General features: G+C 41.6%; 1 protein-coding gene across 6 annotated transcripts; it reads left to right on the forward strand.

Moving 5' to 3' along the window:
- Window positions 1-2,390: 2,390 nt before the first annotated feature.
- Window positions 2,391-24,079, forward strand: E2F6 (E2F transcription factor 6). 6 transcript variants are annotated; one of them, XM_041420477.1, is made up of 7 exons: window positions 2,391-2,623; window positions 6,594-6,642; window positions 8,141-8,357; window positions 8,661-8,819; window positions 9,815-9,929; window positions 11,200-11,351; window positions 13,830-15,559. In XM_041420477.1, the coding sequence occupies exons 1-6, from the start codon at window positions 2,567-2,569 to the stop codon at window positions 11,317-11,319; spliced, it is 717 nt and encodes a 238-aa protein (XP_041276411.1). In that variant the 5' UTR covers window positions 2,391-2,566; the 3' UTR covers window positions 11,320-11,351; window positions 13,830-15,559. The 6 variants fall into 6 exon arrangements, with proteins under 6 accessions (XP_041276411.1, XP_041276402.1, XP_041276384.1 ...); XM_041420468.1 differs by having other exon boundaries at window positions 2,392-2,632; XM_041420450.1 differs by lacking the exons at window positions 2,391-2,623; window positions 13,830-15,559 and adding exons at window positions 3,434-3,503; window positions 22,957-24,079.
- The last annotated feature ends 257 nt before the right edge of the window (window positions 24,080-24,336 follow it).

Raw genomic sequence — 24,336 nt, forward strand, 5'->3', positions numbered from 1 at the left:
AAAACACTTCCTGAATCTGAATCCCTGTGGGGCTCTTCTTCAGTCCATGAGATAATGTCAGCAGGCAAGGACAGAGAAGCACAGGAACAACAGGATTTGATCTTATGACTGGCTAGAACAACAGCATAGCTAAATGTTGATGCAATGTTTTCCACATGGGTTAATACAGGAATTCACGTATCCTAATCCTCAAATTATGAGTTGTTAACAGCCTCCTAATATCTGACCAGCCAACAGCCACCAATTCCTATTCAATGACTTTAATACTGCTTGGCACATTCCTCACATCACCTCAAACTAACATGGCCCTAAACATCTACTCCAAACCATTCTGCTGTTCCAGGTGGAAAAAACCTGCTTTATCACAGTGGCTTTATACAATCTGTAACTGCAATGCTAAAATACATCTTCCAGAATACAAAAAGGAGTGAGAAATATTCATTCCTCGTGAAACTACGCTCATCACCACAGAGAAGTTAGCAATTAGGTTATGTTGCACAAACAAAAATGAGCATTTTTACATTTTGATGTAATCATGTGTCCCTTCCATGACAGGAAAACCTGCACCTGCAACAGTCTAACCTTGCCTTACAATACTGCAACTAGCATTTGCATGATGTCACTAAATACACAACTCCAAATCTCCTGAAACACAGACATTTTGCCTTTGAGGAGCTGTAATATATTTTCCCCTCTTTTATTCTGGTTGAGTCATTAGAGCACAAGAACAACTCACCTTAGTTCTGAACTTCTCTACAGGGTAAATTATTACCATCCAGGTACTTGACTGAAAATTGGTTGCTATGAAGAAAACTCCATCCTCTATCGAGGCATCTGATACATCATTGGTGATACCATCCGCTACTCTAAAGAAATGTCTAACTGGAAGGGCTATGAAACACATAGTAAATGAAATTAATACAGTGTTTATTCAAGATAATAGAGTGTTAGTTGACTTGTTTGGTCTGACATATTAGAATATGAATCTTCACGGCTTTGAATTCCCCATACCATACTAGCAGTTTTACATGAAATCAAGACTAGAAATTTAACCTGAAGTGTGGGTGGGAGAAGCAAAATAGTTCATAATTCTTAAAGCAAAAGAACTCCATGACAGACTTACTTTCTGTAGAAGAGTTAATTGCCATAAAGAGCAATCAAACAACAAATGCTACCTAACAAGGAGCTGTGTTTTAAAGAAATGTTTTTGTCTGACAAACAGAAGTTATGTAAGTAATTGGAAATTATGAGACTACTGCTGAGGTTGGCACATGTCAAGGCGTCAGTGCTTGTAAAACGTTATCAGAAGTATGGAGGAAACGGCAGGAGCAATGGAACTGGGACTTGGGAAAGGATGTTGCTGCAAGGTAAATGTACAGGATTATTCTGGACATGCCACATTTGATGGCTCTTGTCTGGTTCTAGAGGAATATACCTGGCCCTTCACTCACAAACCTTTGTAATTAACTTACACCTGACATGGGCATTCTATCCACGCCTCCCCTGTGAGCAACACACACAGCTTTGGCTGCCTCGTACTAGCAAGTACTGACAAAAACAGGTCATTTGGCAGGGAGTCAACACTAATCACTCTCACACATACTTGCAAGGCAATGCTCAGCCAGAATGCTCTCTCCTAGCTCATGCTGTTACCTGGAGGAAAGAGAAATCTCCCTCCTCGCAGTAACCAGTGAGGACTCTGTCCTTGAGGGAAGTCACACGAGGGGTCACCGGGCTGATTCACCTGGAGGAGACTGACGGGAGGCCTCACTGCAGTTACAACTTCTTGTGAGGGGAACAGGAGGGGCCGACACTTCCCTTCAGTGACCAGGGACAGGGCCTGAGGGAATGGCCTGAAGCTGTGTCAGGGGAGGTTTAGGTTGGATGTGAGAATATGGTTCTTCACCCAGACAAGCAGTATTTGGGCACTGGAACAGGCTCCTCAGGGAGTGGTCAGAGCACCAGCCTGCCCGAGCCCAAAAAACACTTGGACAACATTCTGAGGCACATGGCGTGACTCTTGAGGTGTTCCTGTGCAGAGCCAGGAGCTGGACTCGACGATCCATGCGGGTCCCTTCGAACTCAGCATTTTCTGTGACTCCTCCCTTAACCCACGCCAGCCGCTGCAGCGCTCAGTGCGCTCCCGCTGGCGCAAAGGCGAGGACGGGGGCGATGGGACCGTTTCCCCCGCCGGTCCGACAGGCTGACGGGAGGGAAGGAAAGGAGCTGATTCGGCGCATTCCTGCGGGCGGTGGGAGAGGCGGGGGCCGTCCCGCGGGGCGGGAGAAGCCGGGAGAAGCCGGGCAGGGCGGGAAGGCGCCGCGGGGGCCGATGGGTAACAGAGGGAGAAGGCGGTGGCGCTGCGCGTGCCCCGGCGGCAGAGGGGAGGGCGCGTGCGCGGCTCCCGCCCGTTCCCGCCCCAGCGGCCGCCTCCGCCATGACGGGCAGCGATGAGGGCGGGAGCGGCCCCGCGGCGCCCCGCGCCCGGCCGCGGCTCGGAGCCTCGGCGTGAGGGCGTCTGTGCGCGCTCCCTCCTCTCGGCGCCTCGCCGCGGGGCCGGGCGGACATGGCCAGCCCCGACAAGCGGGAGCGCCTGGAGCCGCTGGAGTCGGACACGCCGCGTGTGAGTGAGGTACATGGCGGGAGGCGCTGCCTGTGGATGGGGAGAGGGCGGGACGGCGCCGCAGCTGCCGCGGGAGCTTGTGAGGAGGCGGCCGAAAGCCCGTCCTACATCTCTGGGCGGGAAAGATGCGGCGGGCCAGGCAGCGTGGTACCCGAAGGGAGCCTTGGGGTGCATCCCTCCCTCGTGGCGTTGGGGCGGGCTTCCCGGGAAAGGTGCTAGAATGCAGAAGGATGGTTTTTCTTGCCTGTGTTACGTATAGCCTCTTAATCTAGCTAAATGTGGTGTAACTAAGTATGAGAAAAGGGGACTACAATGTGTTTTCTCCTCTTAAATTCTGTGATTATCTTACCTGCAGCTGCCACCATTACCTTTAGCAGTGCTATGAAATAGTTGGCAAAAAAGTCTATTTTGTAAAACTTAAAAAAAAAAATACAGGTTTTTAGTTAATCCTGATGTTGCATGGTTTTAATTTTAATATAAAAATAATTTTAATATAAAATATTTAATATTTAAATATATTACCTTTTTTTCTTAAATTAATCTTGTCAGTTGGGCTAAAGGTTACTTGGTAGTACTTTCTTAAAACCAAGAAAGAGTTCATGTAAGTTTTTCGGTGGGTAATTGAAGTGATGATTGTAGATACATGAGTTTACAATGGGTGATACTTTCCTGAATCAGCTCCTTATAAACAGGGAGGTCAAATATAAGGTAATTATTAACAGCCTTGCCTGCGATGGCCATGGAATGGTGGGTGTGAATTACTTCTTGTGCAGGTAGCTCGGTTTGCAGGCAGCAGATGGGTGGGATCCCTAGACAAGAGGCCATGAGCTGCCCAAACCCTTGGGATAACAAAGGGCAGGAAGAAGGTGGCACTGACCAGGTGAGTGGAAACTGAGGGACTCAACAGAAGCCGTGAACTGCCAACCCTGCCAACAAAACGGCACAGAGATGGTGGCACTGCCAAGGTGGATGAAGAGAGACACATGGGGAGACACAGCAGGAGCAGAGGACTCAGGGTGAAGAGCAAGATTTACCTGAGTAGACTATGAGGATATAAAAACTCAGAGGTTTCTTCATTTTGCATCCCTCTTTGGAGGTACCAGCTTGGGCTGTTTCTCTGTTGCTGCACCATGAATAAATTGCTTTATGGAGAGATGTCTGGGACTCTGCAGTGGGAAACCTGGGGTTGAGCCAGTGAGGAAACATGGCCTGGCTGCGTCAGTGTGGTGTGTAGGGAGTCCAGTGGGCCTCCCAATAGCTCACTGAGGCAGTCCACCATGAAGGGGCTGCAGTCCCAGCAGTGGTAGTATGAGACTTATGTGGAATCTCATGAATGGTCAGACTGGGAAGTTTTCTTAACAGTGGGATATTCAAGACCCTGAGCCTACCAATAAGGAAGGTTAGTAGTAAAGTGCAGAACCTGGATTCCAGCTTACTCAGTCTTCAAGATTCCAGCTTATTCTGCCAAGGTTGAGATTTTTGGGAAGGCAGCTTTGGAAGTGGAGGAGCTGAAGAGATTGAGATCCGTAAGGAGAAACACGTTTCATCATGACACTCATGGCAAAAAGAACAGGACAGACTTCCATAAGAACAAGGATAAAAAGTGCCTGGACATGCAGATATGATGATTGGAAGGCCAAGTTGTAGTGTTGAAACAAGCAAGGAATGTTAAAGGTCACAATATTGAAGAAATTTCCCTGTCTGACCACTGAAGAGCCACTCGTGTCAGTCACTCTCGCACCACCTGAGCTGGGACCGAGTCCCCTTTGAGCTGCACCCCCACACTCACACAGACAAGGTGCCCTCACCAGATTGACCCTAGGTTTCCCACAGCAGAGTCTCAGACATTTGGATCCTTAAAATAACTTAATCTTGGTACAACAGCTGGAACGGGGACCCCAAACAAAGGAAACCTTGGGCTTGTATACCCTGTATTGGGTTTTTGTGGTCAGGTTTTGATAGCAGGTGGGAGGCTGCAGTGAGAAGCTTCTGTGAGAAGCTGCCAGAAGTTTCCCCCATGTCCCGCAGAGCTAATGCCAGGCAGCTCCAGGAGGGATCTGTCACTGGCCAAGGCAGAGTTCATCAGCGGTAGTAGTAGTGCCTCTGATAACATATTTAAGAAGGGGGAAAAAAGTTTCTATACAGTTGTAATTACAGCCAGAGGAGAGGGAAGTGAGAATATGTGAGAGGAACAACTCTGCAGACACCAAGGTGAGTGGAGAAGCAGGAGGAGGAGATGCTCTGGGTGTCAGAGCAGAGACTCCCTGCAGCCTGTGCTGCAGCCCATGAAGACCATAGGGATGCAGAGATCCACCTGCAGCCCATGGAGGAGAGCCAGGCTGGAGCAGGTGGATGCCTGAAAGAAGGCAGTGAACTTGTGGGAAGCCCATGCTGGAGCAGGTTCCTAGCAGGGACTGTGGAGCCCATGCTGGAGCAGGCTTTCTGGTAGAACTTGTGACCCTTGACCCATGCTGGAGCAGGCTGTGCCTGAAGGGCTGCACCCTGAGGAAAAGTGATGGACGTTGAAGCAGTTGGTGAACTGTTGCTGTGGGATGGACTCATACTGGAGAAGTTCTTGGGGTGCTTTGTTCTGTGGGAGGGAACTCCACACTGAAGTAGAGGAAGGACTCCACCCTGAGCAGCTGCAGGAGCAACATGTGATGGACTGACAACATAACCCCCATTCCTGTCTCCCTGCGCTGCTGGTGTGGAGGAGGTAGAGCTTGGGGAGGGGTGGGGAGAAGATGTTTTCTTAAGATTTGTTTTATTTCTCATTATTCTGCTCTGATTTTGTTGGTAATAAATTTAATTAATATTCCCAAGTTGAGTCTCTTTTACCCATGATGGTATTCGGGAAGTGATCTCTTCTGGTCCTTAGCTCAACTCATGAACTTCTTGTTACATCTCTTCCCTGACCACTTGTGGAGAGGAGTGATAGAGCAGCTTTGGTGGGTGCCTGGCAGGTCTGTTCTGTTGTTAGGTGGAGGATGTGAGGTTTATGGGCTGGAGGAAGGGGTCATCTAACACCTCATAAACCCAGGAAGATGAAAATAAAGTGTTAAAGCCTTGCCTTTACTCTGCAGTGGTACAGACTGGGGACCACCCTGTTGAGGTCCTCATGGACAATGGGCTAAATGTGCACCTGCCTTGTGTCCTGACATTGGGGTGTATGAGGCTGTCTTAGCAGGAGAACAGTAAATTGAGGGAAATGGTTCTTTTTCTATACTTGGCATATGTTAGATTGCCCTTGGAATACTGTTCCTGTTTTAGGCCCACTAGTACTGGAAGGCTGTTAATAAACTCCTGAGAGAACTTGTTAAGCCACAGCAACTCTTCAGTAAAATCATAGCATATCCTGAGTTGGAAAGGATCCATAAGGATCATCAAGTCCAACTCCTGTGCCAGCAGAGGACAATTCCAAGAGTCACACCATGTTCCTGGGAGCATTGTCCAAGAGCTTCTTGAACTCTGGCAGGCTTGGTGCTGTGACTGCTTCCTTGGGGAGCCTGTTCCAGTACCCAACCACCCTTTAAGTGAATAACCATTTTCCTAATATCTAACCCAAACTTCCCCTGACAAGTTTCATTCCATACTTGGAAGCAAGTTAAGAACTTCAAAAAGTTACCAGATATTTCACAGTTGTACTTGATGGGCAGCTGAAAGGAAATGGCCATGAATTGAAAGAGAAGAAGCAAGAGAGGTTTTAGCTTGCCTGAGCATCAGCAAGTTCAGTGGTGTTTACTATTTTTTAAAACAGTGAGTTGTACTGAGATTAAGGGCTGAAAGTTCTAGCAGGAATTAAAGAGCATGTATTCCTTTTATCTAGTGACACTTCATAGTAATAGCTGTTGAATTGTCAGAGCTGTGATGGCTGTCACATCTAAAGTAGATTTGAGGATTTCTTCTGAAGAAGTTCCCCCTGTAGATAGCATTTTATGACAGTTGTTTTTTTCCCTTTTTATTTCCTCAGGCACCAGTGATCGACCTGAATGTGCACAAGGACACACAGCTTGTGAAAAGTAAGTTGCTCTGTGTCATGCATGAAAATCTTGCAGTATGTCATGCCTTTTTATAATGTGAATACAATGCTGTAGACAAATGAAAAATTGTATTTAATATCAGCAGGGCAGGAAAAATGCTGAACACTGACTGAAATAACAGATGAGAAGCAATACATTCTTTATAATTATTTCTCTCCAGATGTATTGCAAGTGTACCTTCCCATTGCTATACAGAAAAGAATGCACAGGAAAAGTGAGTTAGAGTAAACTGGAACAACATACTGGCAAATGTTGCGTTTCAACTGCTGTTAATAAATGTGGAAATAAGCTTGAGTGAACTTCTGGGTGTTGGGAATTTTTTTTTTTTTGTCATTTCTTTTCTCACCAGCTGAATTGTTTCACACCTTTCACAGTAGCAGTCCAAAACTGAGTTGTTAAACTTGTCACTTCATATTCAGGAGTGCACAAACTTGCAGCCATGGAATGGGTGTGATACATTATGAGTAAAGGTGGTATCTTATTCATCTTGGGAAAAATACTGATGGTTGAAGCAAAAGTGTTGTCTAGGGTACTTTGTTTACACACTTACCTTTTCTTGAAGCATTAGACTGGAATATTGCTGGGGACAGGTTGATCAGATGAAATACCTGGTTTGCTTTAGAGGAGAAAAGACAAGTAACAGATGAATTTGACAATCTTTTATTGGCTGCCATCAAATGAGTGTGTGCATACCATGACATTTTGACTCAGAAGTAGGTGCTTTTTTGTGCTTTTTGCATACATAAATAACAATCTCAAGTTATTCATCAGGGATTTCTGCTGTTTCTGCAAATATGGTGGTAATGAATACACATAGCACGGGGATCTCTTAAACCAGGGTGTCAGGGTAGCTGTAGATCTTTGTGGTATTAGTAAATCAAACAATGGAATGACTAGTTCTTTTGTCCTGAGACCAGATAGTGCAAACAGTTTGTCTGCATACTAAATTCTTCAGTTCCAGAGCAGATTGGTCCTGTCCAGGCTGAAACAGACCTGAAGCCAAGCCGGCTTGTGAACCATGCCTAATGCTTATGTGCAAGGTCTGCTGGTTAAACTGGATCAAAAAGATGTGAAAAAATACTCTAATAGTGTCAATGTGCAGCAGAGATAGAGCTGTGTTTCTAGCAGTATCTCAGCACTGTCTATAGTGAACCAAAGGTTTCATTGGTATTTGGTCAGTGATCTGATCCCATGTCCTGTAGAGCATACAGTTACTCAGTTATTAATATCCATACTAGCCATGTGGAGTCATGAATGTTGAAAGCACAAAAATGTATGCTTGCTATTTAGATAAAACCATTGCAACCAAATGAAGGTATGTGTAGTTAATAGGCTTTATATGATGACGTTGCAATGTAAGCATTAAAAACTGCAGTGCTTCCAGACTTCTACTTTCATTGGTTCTTCATCACTATCACTTTTTTTACTTCATGCTTATGTAGTAGCTTACCCTAAATATTCTACCAAAACTTTACAGAAACTGTGGACATCAAAAGGCCTCGATTTGATGCATCCTTGGTGCTTTTGACACGAAAATTTATGGCTCTTCTCAGAAAAGCTCCAGACGGTGTCCTTGATTTAAATGAAGTAGCAACAACACTTGGAGTACGGAAACGAAGAGTGTATGACATCACCAATGTGTTGGATGGCATTGACTTGATTCAGAAAAGATCTAAGAATCATATCCAGTGGATGTGAGTTGGCTTTGAAGCTTCTAGTTTCTGAAAGAGTAAATCCCAAAGTGCTGAGTAATGTTTATAACTTTGAGAGTATCCTTAAGCATATTAAGTTACTTCTCATAGATAATATTTTAAGTTCTGTATCCTTCCTTATGCTATGTGAATCACCTAATATGTTAACAAGTATCAACATGGAAGCATATTTCAGCAGAATAAAGGATGCCAGACTTTCTTATTGTTTGCTGTTAGTATACTTGATGTTTAATAAGCAGGCTTTTATTTATACAAACATGCTAGACGGTTTTCATATTCTTCTAGAGGTAACAGTCTTGACCAACTTCTTGGAAAAGCACCAGCGCAGCAGAACCTTAAAGATGAACTTTCTGACTTATCAGCCATGGAAGAAGCTCTGGATGAATTAATCAAGAATTGTGCTCATCAGATATTTGAACTAACAGATGACAAAGAAAATGCAAAATATCCTTTCAACTCTTGCATTACTTTAACACATGGTTTTGGTTGCACATGCGTATCTAGTAAGAAGTGTATGCTGATACCACAGGTGTGCAGTACTGCTTGATAGTAAGTTTTATAATAGCAGATTTTTTGATTATTTTGTATTTGAGAATATTAGTCATGTGCCTTGCTTTGCAGTATCATGGACAGTCTAGCCTGTCCTCAGAGGAGTGCTGCTTGTGTGACCTTTCCACTGCAGAAGAAGTAAGTAGGGCTATAGTCTTAGTACCCTGACCATCACCCTGTTCTCTCCATTTGAGTTGTCTCAGGGGCAGGTTTTGACCTACCAGTGAGCTCAAGATGCTTAGTGATATGACAAAGAGGACTCAGAATGGAGTCCCAGTGGCCTGTCGCCAAGGAGATATAATGGTATGTTGGTTATGTCCTAATAGTCTTCTCTCTTGAAAGAGATTCCCTTGCAGTTCTGACTTTCAGATGGGTTTTGACAATAGAAAAGAGATTCATTTTAATGTATGGCATAAAGATTGAATTTTGGCTTTGGGTTACAATAACATATTATTTAGCTCCCTTGTTTGGCAAGATGTTAAGGTGTGTGCACAAATGAAATGTGCTCATATTCTTTACATCTTACTGGTTAAGAAAATAGTTTTACAGTGTCTCAGGAGATTATTTACATGCTTTTAGAAGACAGAGTGTAATTCCTGAAAAATGGCATTCCTTCTGCTTTGTAGACTTACGACAATATCTGTGGAGACTGTTCGGGTTTTTTTTATAATTCTGAATATATTTTTAAAAGCTTTTTTTCCTTCCTGGAAATACAGAAAAGTATTTTTCTACCATTAGCTGATACTTCATTTTACAAAGCTAATATTAACCTCTGCTGAATTGTTGATCAATTTTCTGAAGTTGGTATTCTACCTCAGCATATCTTGACATCACACTCTTGCTTCTGCCCATTAGCAAATTACTTTACATAATCCTTGACCAATGTATACACTAGCTTATGTGACATACCAAGATATCCGAAGCATTCAGGCATTTCAGGAACAGATTGTGATTGCAATCAAAGCTCCAGAGGAAACAAAATTGGAAATACCAGTTCCTAAAGATGTAAGTTTTATACATTTCTCCTAAAGGAACAAAAGTTTTTAGATCTGATTTTTTGCAGCAGCAGTCAGTAATTGACTTCCAGTTTCTCTGTCGTGCAGATAGTGGTAGTTAAATGTTCTTGTGTTCCACTGAACAGTGCTGCAGGGATAATAGTCATAGAAGCTTACTTGCTGTATTTTTCTTTTTGCCTAAATTACTAAGCCATAAATGTATCTGAGCTTTAGTTACCTGGTTTTGTTAGAGAGAATGGAAAAGCTGTAATAAAGTATGCAATGTACAGTATGGTTGGAAAAACAAAACCTTTTGTCCCTTGGTAGATCATATCTAGAAGGATTTTTCATGGAGTGTGCCCTGTCCTCACCCCACGGTGCAATACACAGGCTCCATTCTTGTCTGACAGAGGAGCCAGACCTTTGCCCCCTGCACCCAGCAGTGCTGCTACTGCATAGTGGGGCCTGTGTACTGGGAACCCACTGTTGGCAGTGCTCTGAGAGGGCAAATCCTGGAAGACAGCCTAAGATAGCAAACAGAAGTTTAATTCCATTTTCTTTTTTGCATGAGCATTTTTGATAATCTTCCCAGGTGCATAGTCAGTGAAGTTGCCTTGTTGTGGGGATATCTTAGGAAAAGGAAATGAATCAGTAGAACCAAAAGAGTTGGATCCTCTACATAGATCTCCAGTAGTTTCCCTGGTCAAAGGAGCTGTCTCTTATCCAGTGGAGATGAAAAAGATACAACTCCAGACACCTCCTGAAGCAATAAAAAGGCAGAATTTAAAAAGTTGTACATTAGAACTGAATATTTTCTCCATTGTGCATTGATTTATTTGCTCTGTGTCATGCAGCGTGATGTCTGTGGAAGGAAAGCAGTAGAAGTGATAAGGATTAGTTGCTTTACTATTTTGTTAAAGCTATGTGTCCAGTTTGTTGTCTGCTTCATGGCACTGTTTTGTCAAGTTTTTAAATTTTGTTACTATTCCTAAACATATAAGTAAGTCTTGGTCGTATATCTGAAGGTCAATAGAAAGACTAAACAAATACTTAAACGCACGTTCATCAAAAACGAAAGCTTGTTAGCTTAATTCTCCATAATAGTTGTCCTACAAATGTATGTAATAGTCATAATTTATGTGGAAGCAATAACACAATTTTAAATAGTTACATCATTTCTGTATTTGTTCTTAATCTATTGTCTTTAAAATACATGCAAAAATAGATAAAGAATGTATAAGATTTATTCTTTGAATTATGCACAAGTTGCTGTTTTATAGGATCACATAGAAGTACATGTGAAGAGCACAAAAGGACCTATTGATGTGTATCTGTGTGAGGTGGAAAAAGAGAATCCGGGTGCTAAAACTTGTGAAGATATGGATACTGTCCATAGCTAGGGAAACTGAGACATCGTTTTATCCTGATGAAGGTAACAGCCTCCTTTTACATTTTTATCCACGTGTTTGGTTTTTTTTGTTGTTTGTTTTTTAAGATTAACATATCATTCTGATAAAGTTGTAAGCTGTACTGTTGAACAAGTGTAATTTTTGGAGCATAGATTGCGGGCCAAGATGTGTGGGAGTATAGGAAACGCCTGGAACAGAAGTCTGTGCTGTTGTGTTACCTCACAGCAACAGGAGGTCAGAGAGTCAGGCACGTGCACACAGAGCAAGGCACTCTTGTTCCCTGGCCTTTTCCTTCCTTTGCTCTTTGCTGGTTTCCTGTCGGAGCTGCGCTCCAAGGATGGAGCTCTCAGCTCCGCCTGTCAGCTCTCAGCTGCTGCACTACAGAGTCCTGCTCAGCTCAGATTGTTGCCATGAGAGTTGTGATGCTGTTTTAAACAAGACTATGCTACTGCTCATTCCTGCTCTAAGGGAGGGCAGACAGAAGAGGGGACGTAGTATTTTAATCTTCTAAAACAAGACTGGATGGAATAGAGATTCCAAAGAACCCTAGTGCTGCAGGATGTTGCGACTTAAAAATAAATGTGGTAGGAGTTGCAGTAGCTCAGAACACAAAGAAAGAAATTATCTTTAGAAGTGCTGCTTTATAGGTGAAGGGAAGAGTTGGCTTTTTCATCCCAGGCATTTTTTGAATTCATTTCACTTGTGGAATAACTCAAAATTGGATTTTCTACAATGAGAGTAATCATATTCCTTTTTTACTTTCCTTTTAAAGTGAGATCTCCGATGGAAGAAAAAAAACCATCTGAGATGCCAGATTAATTACAGCACAAAAAATCTAATATAGAATGTATTTATCTGTGTTAATAGGGCTTTTCCAAACTGCTTGGATCTGCAGACTTTGTAACCTGAAATGTTCCAAAGTGTTCTAAATAACCACCGGTGGATTGTTGAGTGCTTTCACAGGATTGCTTATCTTCCCAAGTCAAAAGAGAACAGTTTCTGGAGTTTGGAGCTTTGTTTTCTTAATTGCATATGACCTACAGAGCTTTGGGAAAACAATTTTTTACCTTACAATTTTAATTGACAGAAAACATAGGTAATCAATTACGTCCAAAAATTAAGGTCGGAGAACACTTTCTGGAACGGTCCACAATCTGTGTGAGAATGTATAAAATGCAAAAATGCACTTTTCAGTTCTGAGGCAGCACTACTAAGCAGGATTGTCAAATACAAATGTAACAAGGAATTCCTGGTGTATTGGAAGCCTTTGCTGTAAAGAACAAGATGTAAATATCCTGAGAGTTACGCCTTACACTGTGTAGGCACTCGTTGCATCCAGCTCTGCATGAACTATGGTATCAACACTGAAGTGAAATAATTGGGCTTTGTGTAAATACTTGTATCATTTCTAGGTAGTTACTGATGTACATTTATTGAGATAGTTTGCATTTCTGCCTCTGTACAGCAAAGAAATAAAATAAGCTTACAAAAATATTAAATAGTCTAATGAAACATGTTGGGTTGCCTTTGCTGCAATTCACTGAGTAACTACAAACATTTAAAATATGTGAAAATTTAAAATTTGTTTTACATGGTGCTGTTAGATAACACTTAGATCTGGATCTTGTGATGCCACAGTACTGTAGCAATTTTCAGAAGAATGATCGATAACTACTTAATTGGTCCCTTCCAGTTTCTGGAGTTTACATACAGCAGAGCCTTAGCCAAGTATCGTGATGTCTTTGTGGCTCCGCTTGCAAAAATATGTAAAATACTTTAGGACTCTCTGTATTATCCATCTTTCGTATCCATAAAACAAAGCTGTTGAATTTGTGTACTGGATTTTCTGAGAGAGTGAACTTCCACTGCACAAATGCTGTGCATGGGCTCACTTCATCCCAGTATGGTTTCTCTAGGGGTGAGGTGGGTTGGTCAGTTTGGTTTTAGATGGGAAATCCTTGGATCATGCAGTATTGACAACTAAACATCTACTCACAAGTGAGCACATCAAAGCTTATTAACCCCTGCATGTTCTAGTCAGCAACTCTACAGCTATTTCAGACAGGTGTGGTGAAATGAAATACCCTATGTTCTACAATAAAAATAAGGTGGCACAGGTGACACTGAGCATAAATATACCTAAATACAGATTGAGAGTTAATTCAGTTTTCCACAAGGTTCCCTAATTCTGCAAAATGCATAGTATGATACTGTGCAAATTAGGGAAAAAACACCAAGTGCAAGCCTGTGTCAGAAAGTAATCTTGAATCTTTATGTATGTCCTATCAACTTCTGGCTCCAGAATACAGGACTTCAGTACACGATACTATTTTTCTGTCTATGAATTTCAAACTACAGGCTGAGCTGTAGTAATAATAAATAAAAGTAAAGTGACAGCACAGTTAATACATAGAACATGGAAGAAATGAGGAAGGTGCTCCTCCAGTGAAGCTGGGAGTGAGAATTAAAACTAAGAAAGCTTTTTTTTTTTTTTTCCACAGGAAAATTGTCCTTTTCCTTCAGTGACTGGTTTCTATTCAGATGGCAAACTCTATTTGAGGTTTTACATCACTCTTCTGTTTTGGTGGGTGGGGAGGTCTGGGCTGAGAAGAAGCATTGATTCCCCCCTACACTTGGTCAACAACTCAGGACAATGTTTGCCATAAAACGTGTAAAGAATTCCAACACTAACAACTAATTCTGAATGCTGTATGTTGGGGTGGGTTTTTGTTACACAATCACAAAATCCTAGAATGGTTAGGGTTGGAAGGGACCTTGAAGGTCACATAATTCCAACACCCCTGCTTTGGGCACAGACAGCTTCCCCTACATCACAGAATTCTTTAAGTTGGAAAGACCTCCAAGACCATCAACTCCAACCTTAGACCAAACACCACAATGTCAAGTAGTCCGTAGCACTGAGTGTCACATCCGTCATTCCTTGAACTCCGCCAGGGATTGTGACTCCACCACCTCCCTGGTCAGGCTGTTCCACTGCTTCACAGCTCTTTCAGTGAAGAAATTCTTCCTGACATCCAACCTGAATCTCCCTGATGCAGCTTGAGGCCATTTCTTCTCATCCTGGTTGCTCAAAGCCCCATCCAACCTGGCCTTGAACACTTCCAGAGATGATAAGGCATCCACAGCTTCTCTTGACAACCTGTTCCAGTGCCTCTCCATCCGCATAATAAAGAATTTCTTCCTAATATTTAATCTAAACCGACCCTCTAACTCTTATCTATAGAGTAAGGAAGTATGTTTTTACAGAATAACCATCTTAAAAATGTTAAGGAAGTGTGTCTTCAACAGCATAACAATCTATTTACATGAAACATTAGGATTTTTCCTTTTGAACAAATCTCTAGTGATTGTTTTTCCTCAGTCATTTGTACAGGTTTTCTAGCAGTATAATTAATGGTTTTAGCCACACAACTGTCACAGTGAAATGGAAGAAGCTGTAATATGACAATTATACTGTTACTCTTTTATTAAATACATCAGTTGTTTTAATAGTGCACCTTAAGTGGAACAAATGGACTTTTGAAGATTAAACCACTGCTTTTGCTACTTGGTTATGTGCAGTATTACCCATTGGTGGTGCTGGAAAACAATGTACTGTATAAGCTCAGTGCACTAACTAGCTGAAAAGATGCAACTTGGACTTGAAAAATTTCTGAATGATGCTGAATTTACACACAAGTTACAAGCTCACTTGTAAATGTGACAGGACCTTACTCTGAATTTGTATAGTAATGCCTGGGTTTTTTTCTGAGAGATTATTATTTTTGCTGAGCCTGTATCTGTCCATCTTCAGTACATTTTTATGTGTAAGAAGCGCTCTTGGCTATTTGAGGACTCTAATAAATTAAAAATTTCAAGTACTCTTTCTGCCTTCCCTTTAATAAGAATGGCTAAGCGTCTAAATGCATCAATCAGCAGTAGTGACAGCCAGGACCCATAATTACTGAATTCCTGGTTTTGCTGATTCTTACTGGAAAAAGCACTGCAGATTGCCAGTTCAGCCCTTACTTGGTGTGGGAAGTCACTTGTCAGAGTTTTCTGATGTGAACTATAGTTTTAAATAATGAGATTTTTAAAGAAGAGAGATTTCTTCAAATTATTGTCTGTTGGAAAGCATTTGAAAGTCAGTAATTTCCTTCATTTTGAATAATCTTGGTGGATGTGAAGAGTCTCATTTATAAGCATAATTAAACACTGATGTCAAAAGTCACTTCAGCTTGTCCTTGTCAGTGGTGAGGTTCACCTGCTGGCCAGGCCATGAGCTGCTCCCAGCAGGCTGGGGCTGGCTGCAAGCTCTGAACCCTTGTGTTTCATGATCCTGGCATGGGTTGGCCCCGGCACCCTGTGGGACCTCAGTAACTGCTGAAGGGTTTATCAGGAACATGAATCTGCTATTTTTGGTTCCACTTCTGATCTGCCTGGAGTAACTTGTGGGAAGTGCATTGAGGCTAAAATATAAACTACACTTGGTTGTGTAGGTTATATAAATCTAGACAAAACTTATCACTGTTTGTAGATGTTTACTGAGGGACTTGGATACTTGTTTGTCGAAAAGCATGATCTGCGTTTCCAAGGAAATTTAATGATGTTTGCAGAGAAAGGGCAGCCTGGTTCTGTCCATGTGTTTCCCTGGTTCCTTCCTTCCCTGCCACCCCTGCAGGCAGACCGTGGGTGATCTGAGGGCTTGGAGCTGCGCTCTCCAGACACCCACCATGTGGAGGTGGGCTGATGGGAGCTCCTCACCATGTGATCCGTGAATGAGGTGGTGTTTCCAGTTGACTCTAGACTAAGGGATGGGGTTATAGAAGACAATGCTAGAAGCTGTAACAGCAAATTTAAAGATCCAAGCTCAGCACATCGTAACTCTTTTATTGATTTCTCTTAGGCCACTCTGGGGGTGCATTCCCCCCACCTCAGCCACACTGTGATCTCAGAAATGCTCATTAGGCCCCAGCCTTGACAAACAGCAGCTGGTTGAGCTTCTCTTGATCTTACCAGAAACACTTCTCCCAGGAACTTCTGCTGTCTAACTTCTGCTGTTTTAATGAACAGCCTTGGAAACTTATTTTAGCTGCCTGAACAACAACTTAAGTGCAATAAAATTTTTGTTATCAAATGTTCGAAGAAAGTTACTGACCTGAATTGTGGTAAGGATGGAAAATTACTGTGACTAAAGCCAACTCTTGTGACCCTATAAACACCAGCCTAATGAGAGCCTTGGAGCTCTCCTGGACCACAGTGCACTGTGGCCAATACCAGACACTGTGCTGCTAGCTGGGCATTCAAGGATCGAATCAAGCTTCCCAGAACTTAGTTGTGATGTTTTCACAGTCCCTAAAACATCTACAAAAACAGGACAATATCCACACAGTGCCTCCATCCTATACACTAAAGCAGCTTGCACAGAATTTAGTCAAGAGCGAGAACTGTGATACACTTGATAATGCTGCTCCCCACAGATCGTCAAAGAACCTTTTCACCAAGAAACGTTCAGTTGCCAGTGACACTTGGCGTAAGAAACAATTTCTCACGAAAATAATCTCCCTGGTTTTAGAAACAACTTCAACCTTAACTGCCCAGCAATGTGTGCGACGTTGTCTTCAGGCTGACAAGAAGCTATTGGAGGTGATTTTTGTATTCAGCTGAAGAAAACAAGCACATTTGAAATTATGTAATATTATCCTATCCTGGGAGAATATTAATGAGGGAAATATACAGATAGAGGGTTTATTCTTCCTGTGATTAGAGGTTAAAATAAAGCAAAATAAAAGCAAAATACTGTGAATACATTAGCATTGCCTTTCTTTTGAGATAAAAAAGACTTAATTGCAGATTTATCTTAAAGAACTGTATAAAGGGATAGAAACAAATGTTGGTCTTTCAAATTGCCAAAATTGACACATTGACTGTCAGTCTCCGTGCAGAGATTAATAGTTTTGACTCAAAAAACATTGACAATCCTCATCCACTGAGCAGCAGAAGAGGCAAATGTGGATTAATGTGTATTTATTGATTAATTATGTGTTTCTCCTGATCTGAAATACATGGAGAAAGTATAAACTGCTTGAAGAGAAGGGATTGGAAGGTTGTCCAGATATTGTTGTCAGTATTCTACTATGTATGTGTCTCTGAGGATCAGTTGCCTGGAAATGAAAACAAGACAACAGCAATCGTTTACATAGATGTCGCCTAAAAACTTCTCAGGCATTTATGCTCTCTCTGCTGACTTTATGCCAATTGTCCATCTCTTAAATTGACACATGGAGCTATTTCTGGGCGGTAAGGAGGGAAGTCTGCAAAGCAGGGTTTATAATTTGGAGGGAAAATTATAGAGCTAAAGGGAAAAAAAATCTCCCTAATGCAGAGGGGAGACTTTTAGTTTTAGGAGATCTCCCTAATGCAACTTAAAAAGTTTTTTACCACCTTTGAAATCAAAACCTGGTCAGGATGGTGGTGTGTGTTCAGTCAATTGCTTCCAATCAGTTTAACAAAATCGAGGTGCAACTAGAAATACTCATTCAGCCATGGCTTTATTCACAGCAAATGATGGCTTTGAAATGGGCCCGAGTTCAGCTCTAAGTATAATTTACTTAATTGTTGCACTATGATATTTTTGTATAGGTAATTCTTATTTAAAATAATGGATTCACAATGGTAATATGGTAGTACAGGTGAACTACTGAGATACAGAACTACCATTATCAGAAGGATGAGATTTGTATTTTCTGTTTCCATGCAGAGAAAATCTCAGTGTGGGCTGTCCTTTAAGGACAGTTTTACGTACGTATAAACCCATATCTCCTTTCAACACCACATCCTGCTGCTGTCAGGCAGCTTGCTGCCTCTGGAACAAATCATTCCTCTGTGCCCATTTTCAAAAAGAGGGGACTGTCTTGATCTCCTTTACAAACTGATCAGTTCTGCTCTGCAGTGACTCCTCAGAGTGTGCCAGCTTCCCTGGGACCGTCCATAGGATGTTTGTCCAGCACCAGCAAGGGCAATCCCCAGACTTGCTGTGCTCCATGAAGGAGCCACAGTGAGTGCCCTGGGACAGCATCCTTTCCGAAGGCAGTACTGGAGGCCTCTTCACTATCTTTAAAGATGCTATCCCAGGGCTCTCATTTCTTGTGCATGTCCTTTAACATGCATGTCCTTTAACAAATTAAAAAGCAAAATAAATTCAATGTTCCAAACACATAAACAAAATTAGCATCTTATTGACAATTTCATTTGAGAAGCCGAAGTGCATAGATGTACAAATAAGTGTTCCTTATGTTTATTTTACATATACTTCAGGGGTTTTTTGGGGATTTTTTTCCCCTTTGGTATTCTATCAGTCTTGTATTAAAGAGACAAGATTTAATTAATCTTCAAGAATAACTTGCCTTTTTTTTTTTTCAATGATGACAAAGTTTTTCCTCACTCTGGGTTAAATAAACTGACATTTAAAAAAACTTAGAGACAGGATTACACTTTTCTCATACATCTAATTTTCCCAGTACTTCTAATTTTTACAGTGGTCAGTGAAATGGGTTCAGCCTTCAAGTATCAAGGCTTGTGTGAAACAAACACTCAAAACACCCTGAACTGGTGCAGAGTTTGCAGGGAAACTTTGGTGAAATGGAAAAAGGGAGACATTTTCTGCCAGTTCCCCAGCCCCGCAGAGGATCCAGCTGCACAGAGGAGCACATCTGCCCCTGCTGAGCCCGGGGATGCCAGAGCTGCTCCCGGCGTCCCGGACGCTGCGGGGCCACTAGAGGGATGTCTACAACCATCCTTCCACGGCTGCTGAAGCAAACCACCACTTCACGTTCCTGACCGGCTGCAAATCGCACACGGCTACCAACAGCCCTTAGAAATGCTGCAACAGATGCATCAGAGTATTTGGACACTGGCAGTTGGAATGATGAGATACAATGCTTGGACTGCTACAAGGTCCAAGAGAGCAGATCAGAAATCACAGAGTCATGGAGTCACAGAATGGTTTAGGTTACAAAGGACCTTGATGACAATCTAATTTCAACCCCTCTAGATCTGGTTGAATACTTTTAACACTATTAAAAGCTACATCTAGTTATATCCTTTTATTTGATTTGTTTCCAATATTTTAGCTTGTATCTAGTGGAATGGCATAATCCATTTAAACTATCAACAAGTTAGCACGAGGCTCACTGCAAAAAGTGTTTTATTTTTCTGTTAGTTTAAATTAGTTGACTAGAAAAGCATGAAAATGTAATAGAGAAGAGTTCCCTCTCCTACAGTGATAAACTGTTGGAACTGATAGGATGAAAGGGGCTGCAAAAAAAGGAAAATATGAGTAAACTGAAGAAATAAGTATTAGTTGTAAGTACTATAAAACAGCTTGTGCACTCCAGAACAGTGTAAAGAGCCCCAGTTTACTGCCCTGGCTGGGTTGATGGGTCAAACTGTTACATTTAATTACATATACTAATATAAAAAAAAAGTTTCAATTTATGTGGAAAAGAAGCATCATGGATTTTAGAAGAGGCAATAGTTAGAGTTGGGTAATTTATTTATTTATTTTAATAGTTAATTCCCTGGAAAATCTGGTTCAGTCATGTCTAAACTATTTGCTTCAAATTTGCTGAATAGTTTTGGCTGGAAAAAAAACAAAGGAGGGGATAAATTGTGTTGGAGGAAAGTCCCCAGTTACCCAACAGCTCAGTGATCAGAGCATTTACTTAGGTAGCAGAGACCCCTTAACAGAGGCTCCGTTGAGGTGGACTACGCTCAGTCTTTCCTGTGACCACTTTGATTTTGTCCCAGTTGTGAGGGATGGGGACACACCTTCCAAAGGAGCAGGCTGGTTCCCAGAGTAGGAAGCTGTGATTCTCATGCTCCCCCTCACTGACCCAACAAACTTGGTGCCTTTGTGCAGGTCAACAGCTTCATTGTGAGGAAGAATTTCCCCTTTGTCCTGCTTCATGGATACCAAGTCCTTGGACAGCTTTCTAAGAAGTAGAATTCTGCTACAAGTTCCCTCGGACAAAAGCAGAATTTCCTCTTCATAAGTATATCTATGCTATGACATTCTTTCAAGCATCCAAAACAAATATTCTACATCGGATTAAGACATAACATTTAATGGTTCACACAAATAAATAACCTTCAGGTTATTTTATTTCAGCAAAGAAAAGCAGCCAGTTATGTCCACACTGTGCTGATTTTTATGACATTCACTGCAGTTCCTGAACAAAAATGCAACTTCCACCAAGTCTTTAACTGATCATGAAACAGTGATAACCTTTATCCAGACTACCCTATGCTTCTTACAAACCCTTATGTCTGCAGCCACATAAGAACTGAAAATGACATTGAGAGCTCCTGATTCCAGTCCCTTAGGTGCCAGACACCATATCGTATGGCCCTTTCAAAGTGCACTGATACACTGCAGGTAGGTGTTTTCTGGCTGCCTTTACTTGGAGGAAGGTTGTACTAACCCCACATTGTGAATAGCTAGAAACAGTCTTATTTCCCATCTGCACTTATTTGTGGCCAGTTTACTCACATATGCTCTTCTGCCAGCATTGTTCTGTAATGTACAGCTCTTAAACTCCTTGGTTGCTGTCTTTGGTGTATCTTTAGACACCACCATATTCCCATTCACTTCTCTGCTGGATCTAGAAAACTGAATTATTCAAGCTACCTCACATAAAACAGGCTGCTTTGTTCCCTCATCTCTGCCAAATTCCCATTTTCAGTTCCTCTTCTCCAATCAGAGGAATGGAGCTATTTCTGTCCCAGTGTTCTCACTGGATCTTGCCCTACCTATCTCACTTGAGTATCTTTGTTAAATTTTACAATACCATTTATACTTAATTCCACATTTTCATTAGCTAATGTAAGCCTGAAGTAATTCTCCTCAGCTATTTCCAAGTGGTAAATTCCCACATTGCATCAGAATTTCTTACTAGTCCCCAAGGGCACTCCCTCTATAGACTGTACTCTTTAATAATGTCCTGTTTCTATCATTCCCATCATTGAGCTGATCCAGATCTTCTGAGCAATATCCCAATCTTCAACTCTCTACTGATGTTGTCTGATGCAAACAGCATCAGCAGCATAGTCCTAGATTTCATGCTGGTAAACAAAAAGGTTCCAATTTCAAAAAGTCAAACGAGGGACCAGGACTGGTCCTTGTAGTTCCTACCAATCCAAATCTTTTTTTTTAGTTTGGGAATAGTATATATCCTTCAGAATGTTTTATTCTCCTATAAAAATTGTACATGAAAACGTCTCCTAATAATTCCCACTAACTTAAGCTTTACCACATCAAAATCTTCCAAGTTTTCTTCCAATTTGGTTGCAATTACCTCCTGTAATACCTTAATTTTTCTTATCCATAAACATGGAAAATTAAAGTAGTACAAGATATGGGTTTTTTATCCATGTGTAGTGTTTAATTTTAATATTGTACCCCATCACCAAAGACTGGGGCAAAACTGAGATCATCTCTATGTCAGCCTCTTCACACAGTAATCCCATTTATTATTTGACAGCCAAGTCTAGAAGTAACAGTAGTTAAACATACTGTCCATGTTGGACAAAAGGACAGATAGAAAAGTCATATTTTTTCCAAGAAGTAACCTTCCTTCCTTCCTTCCTTCCTTCCTTCCTTCCTTCCTTCCTTCCTTCCTTCCTTCCTTCCTTCCTTCCCTCTGATGCTGTTTATATACAAAGTGATGTCATTTCTCAAAGATGGTAAACCCTTATCTGCAAAGCTGTGTTTTCACTTGTGCACTCACAACTGTTCTTCCTCGTATCTAACAGCCCCTGCAAGTTCCCTGAGAGCAGGCACAGCAGCTGTAGTTGTTTACGCCCCTGGTATCAGCCGGACTGGCTTGGATTCCCCACGATTAACAGTAGCTAAGTCTTGATGAAAAGCAGATCACAGGAATGACAGTGCTAATGCAGAGACACATAATGTGGGTATTCAGAGACGCACACAGAACCTCTACACTAAACATCTTTTTTTAGCTTGCTCTATCCAAGTCATCTTCTACTGGCATTTCCCCCTAATTGCAGGGAGCATTCAGTGCCTAGGGTTTTACTGGCATTTTCCAAGCCAGTTCCTGCATACTTATGGCAAACGGCCAGATCAAAAGAAGGATTGATTAGGTGCCTCCAGTGGTTCTTACACCAAAATCCAAGATGACAGTTCAAAAACTACTCAATAGCTGTATAACTGTGAAGGTCACTAAGTTTGCCACCTACTTCTCTGCCTCCATCCTGCTGAGTATTCTCATTGAAAGGCTACAAAGCCTTTTCTTCCTGGCATCCCATTTCTTATTAATGCAATTTTCTGCAAAACCACACACCAGCCTGCAAGACAGAGTCTAGGAACTTTATTTGGAGGTGTACTGTGCAACATGAATTTTCACAGGATGGTCAAAGGACAATGCGTACGTGGGTTCTTCTAAAGAATTCTGGATCAGATCAGGATGAACATGCTGGTTCAGATTATGTCTCATCTAGGAAAACATGGGACTTTGGCCACATTTCTCATAATTCCCATTCAGTATCTAATGTTTAAATGTTTGATCTTAAATACAAAATAAACTATCAGAAATGCTTTTGTTCTTACAGGTATATGTTCACTGGAAGAGATTGTTACAGGAATACAAATGACAGGTTTGAAACAATCTCTAGTCCCCTTGTCAAATTAAAAAGAGGCAGAGACAGCTTTGAGAAGCTCTGGCCAGGACTTCCAAACGAACAGCAGCATTGTACTCCTGCATATTTCCAATATTTCAAGCTTTACGATGTGTCACGTAAAGGAAGTGCTGGAGATTATGCTCACAGCAGAAAGAAGAGTGGCAGGAACTGTCCCCTGCTCCAAGGTACTGTGAGGTATAAACAGACTACTGACAGCATAACAGCAAGGATTTCATAAATCACAGCAGTCTCAAGCTGCTGTGATTTACACCTATGGGCCACAGAGCCCTAAGCTTCACCTAAATGCACAAAGCAGCAAAGGAAAACTCGAGGTCACTTTGTCCTTACTCTCCAAGCTACACTTACTGCAAGTTTCCTCCTGAGACTTAAAGCAGAGAATCTGGCACATCACCATCACGTAAGCATTTCAATTAACCTAGATTCACAGCTTCACGTCTGTCTTCCCAATGCATCCAAGAAACAATGAAACTACCTTATTAACAAAAGCAATGTTATTTAGCTGGAGAGAATTATGTAAGCAATTAAGAGCCAGGCAGAGACCAAGTCCTGCGTTATCAGACACACCCAGGCATTACACAGCCACTTTTGATTCACACCTCTTTTCTTGATTCTCTGGTATTTGTGCTTAAGATACTGACTTTAACACAACAACAGACAGTGCCAACTAATAATTCTGTATTTATCAGCTATATATACTGTTTGAAAAAATGGGAAGCAGCTACCTGGCACACCTTCAGAGACAAAGGTACATACATGCTTTTCCAAGCAGAACAGTAGATATAGGCCTTTACCTACAAAGCTTACCAGATGAAGACATTTTCTTTAGCATTTGCTTCATTACTTTGGTTTGCATTTAATTATACAGATGGCTGAGTGGTTTTGTAATTTTATAGCTGGCCTGTGCTAGTAATTGATGTGGTAGTGGCAGTCTTATGAGGCTGGTTTGGAAATGCATGGGGTTTGAAAAGCTGCTTGCATTTAAAGCCTCTCGTTACAATGCAAGAGATGAATTAAATGAAAGAATGGTAAACAATGTTGGGGTTTTTTTTTCTGTGGACTTTACATAATTGTACTATTTGTCCCAAGACAACACTGGAATCAGTATATCAACGATGAAGATTGTGGCTGACTTTGCAAGTCCTTCAAAAACATAACTCCCATATATACAAGTTGTGTACCTGTCTTCCTGTCTGTTTTCATTAACCTAAAATGAAGAAGTTTATTTTTAATCCAGAAAAAACAATTTATTAACCCTTAGGCTGACTGAACACTAGCATGTGAGAACGGAAA

This window comes from Onychostruthus taczanowskii, unplaced genomic scaffold (assembly GCF_017590055.1).
Source record: "Onychostruthus taczanowskii isolate IOZ18803 unplaced genomic scaffold, ASM1759005v1 scaffold11, whole genome shotgun sequence".
In the NCBI taxonomy this organism is placed as follows: domain Eukaryota; kingdom Metazoa; phylum Chordata; class Aves; order Passeriformes; family Passeridae; genus Onychostruthus; species Onychostruthus taczanowskii.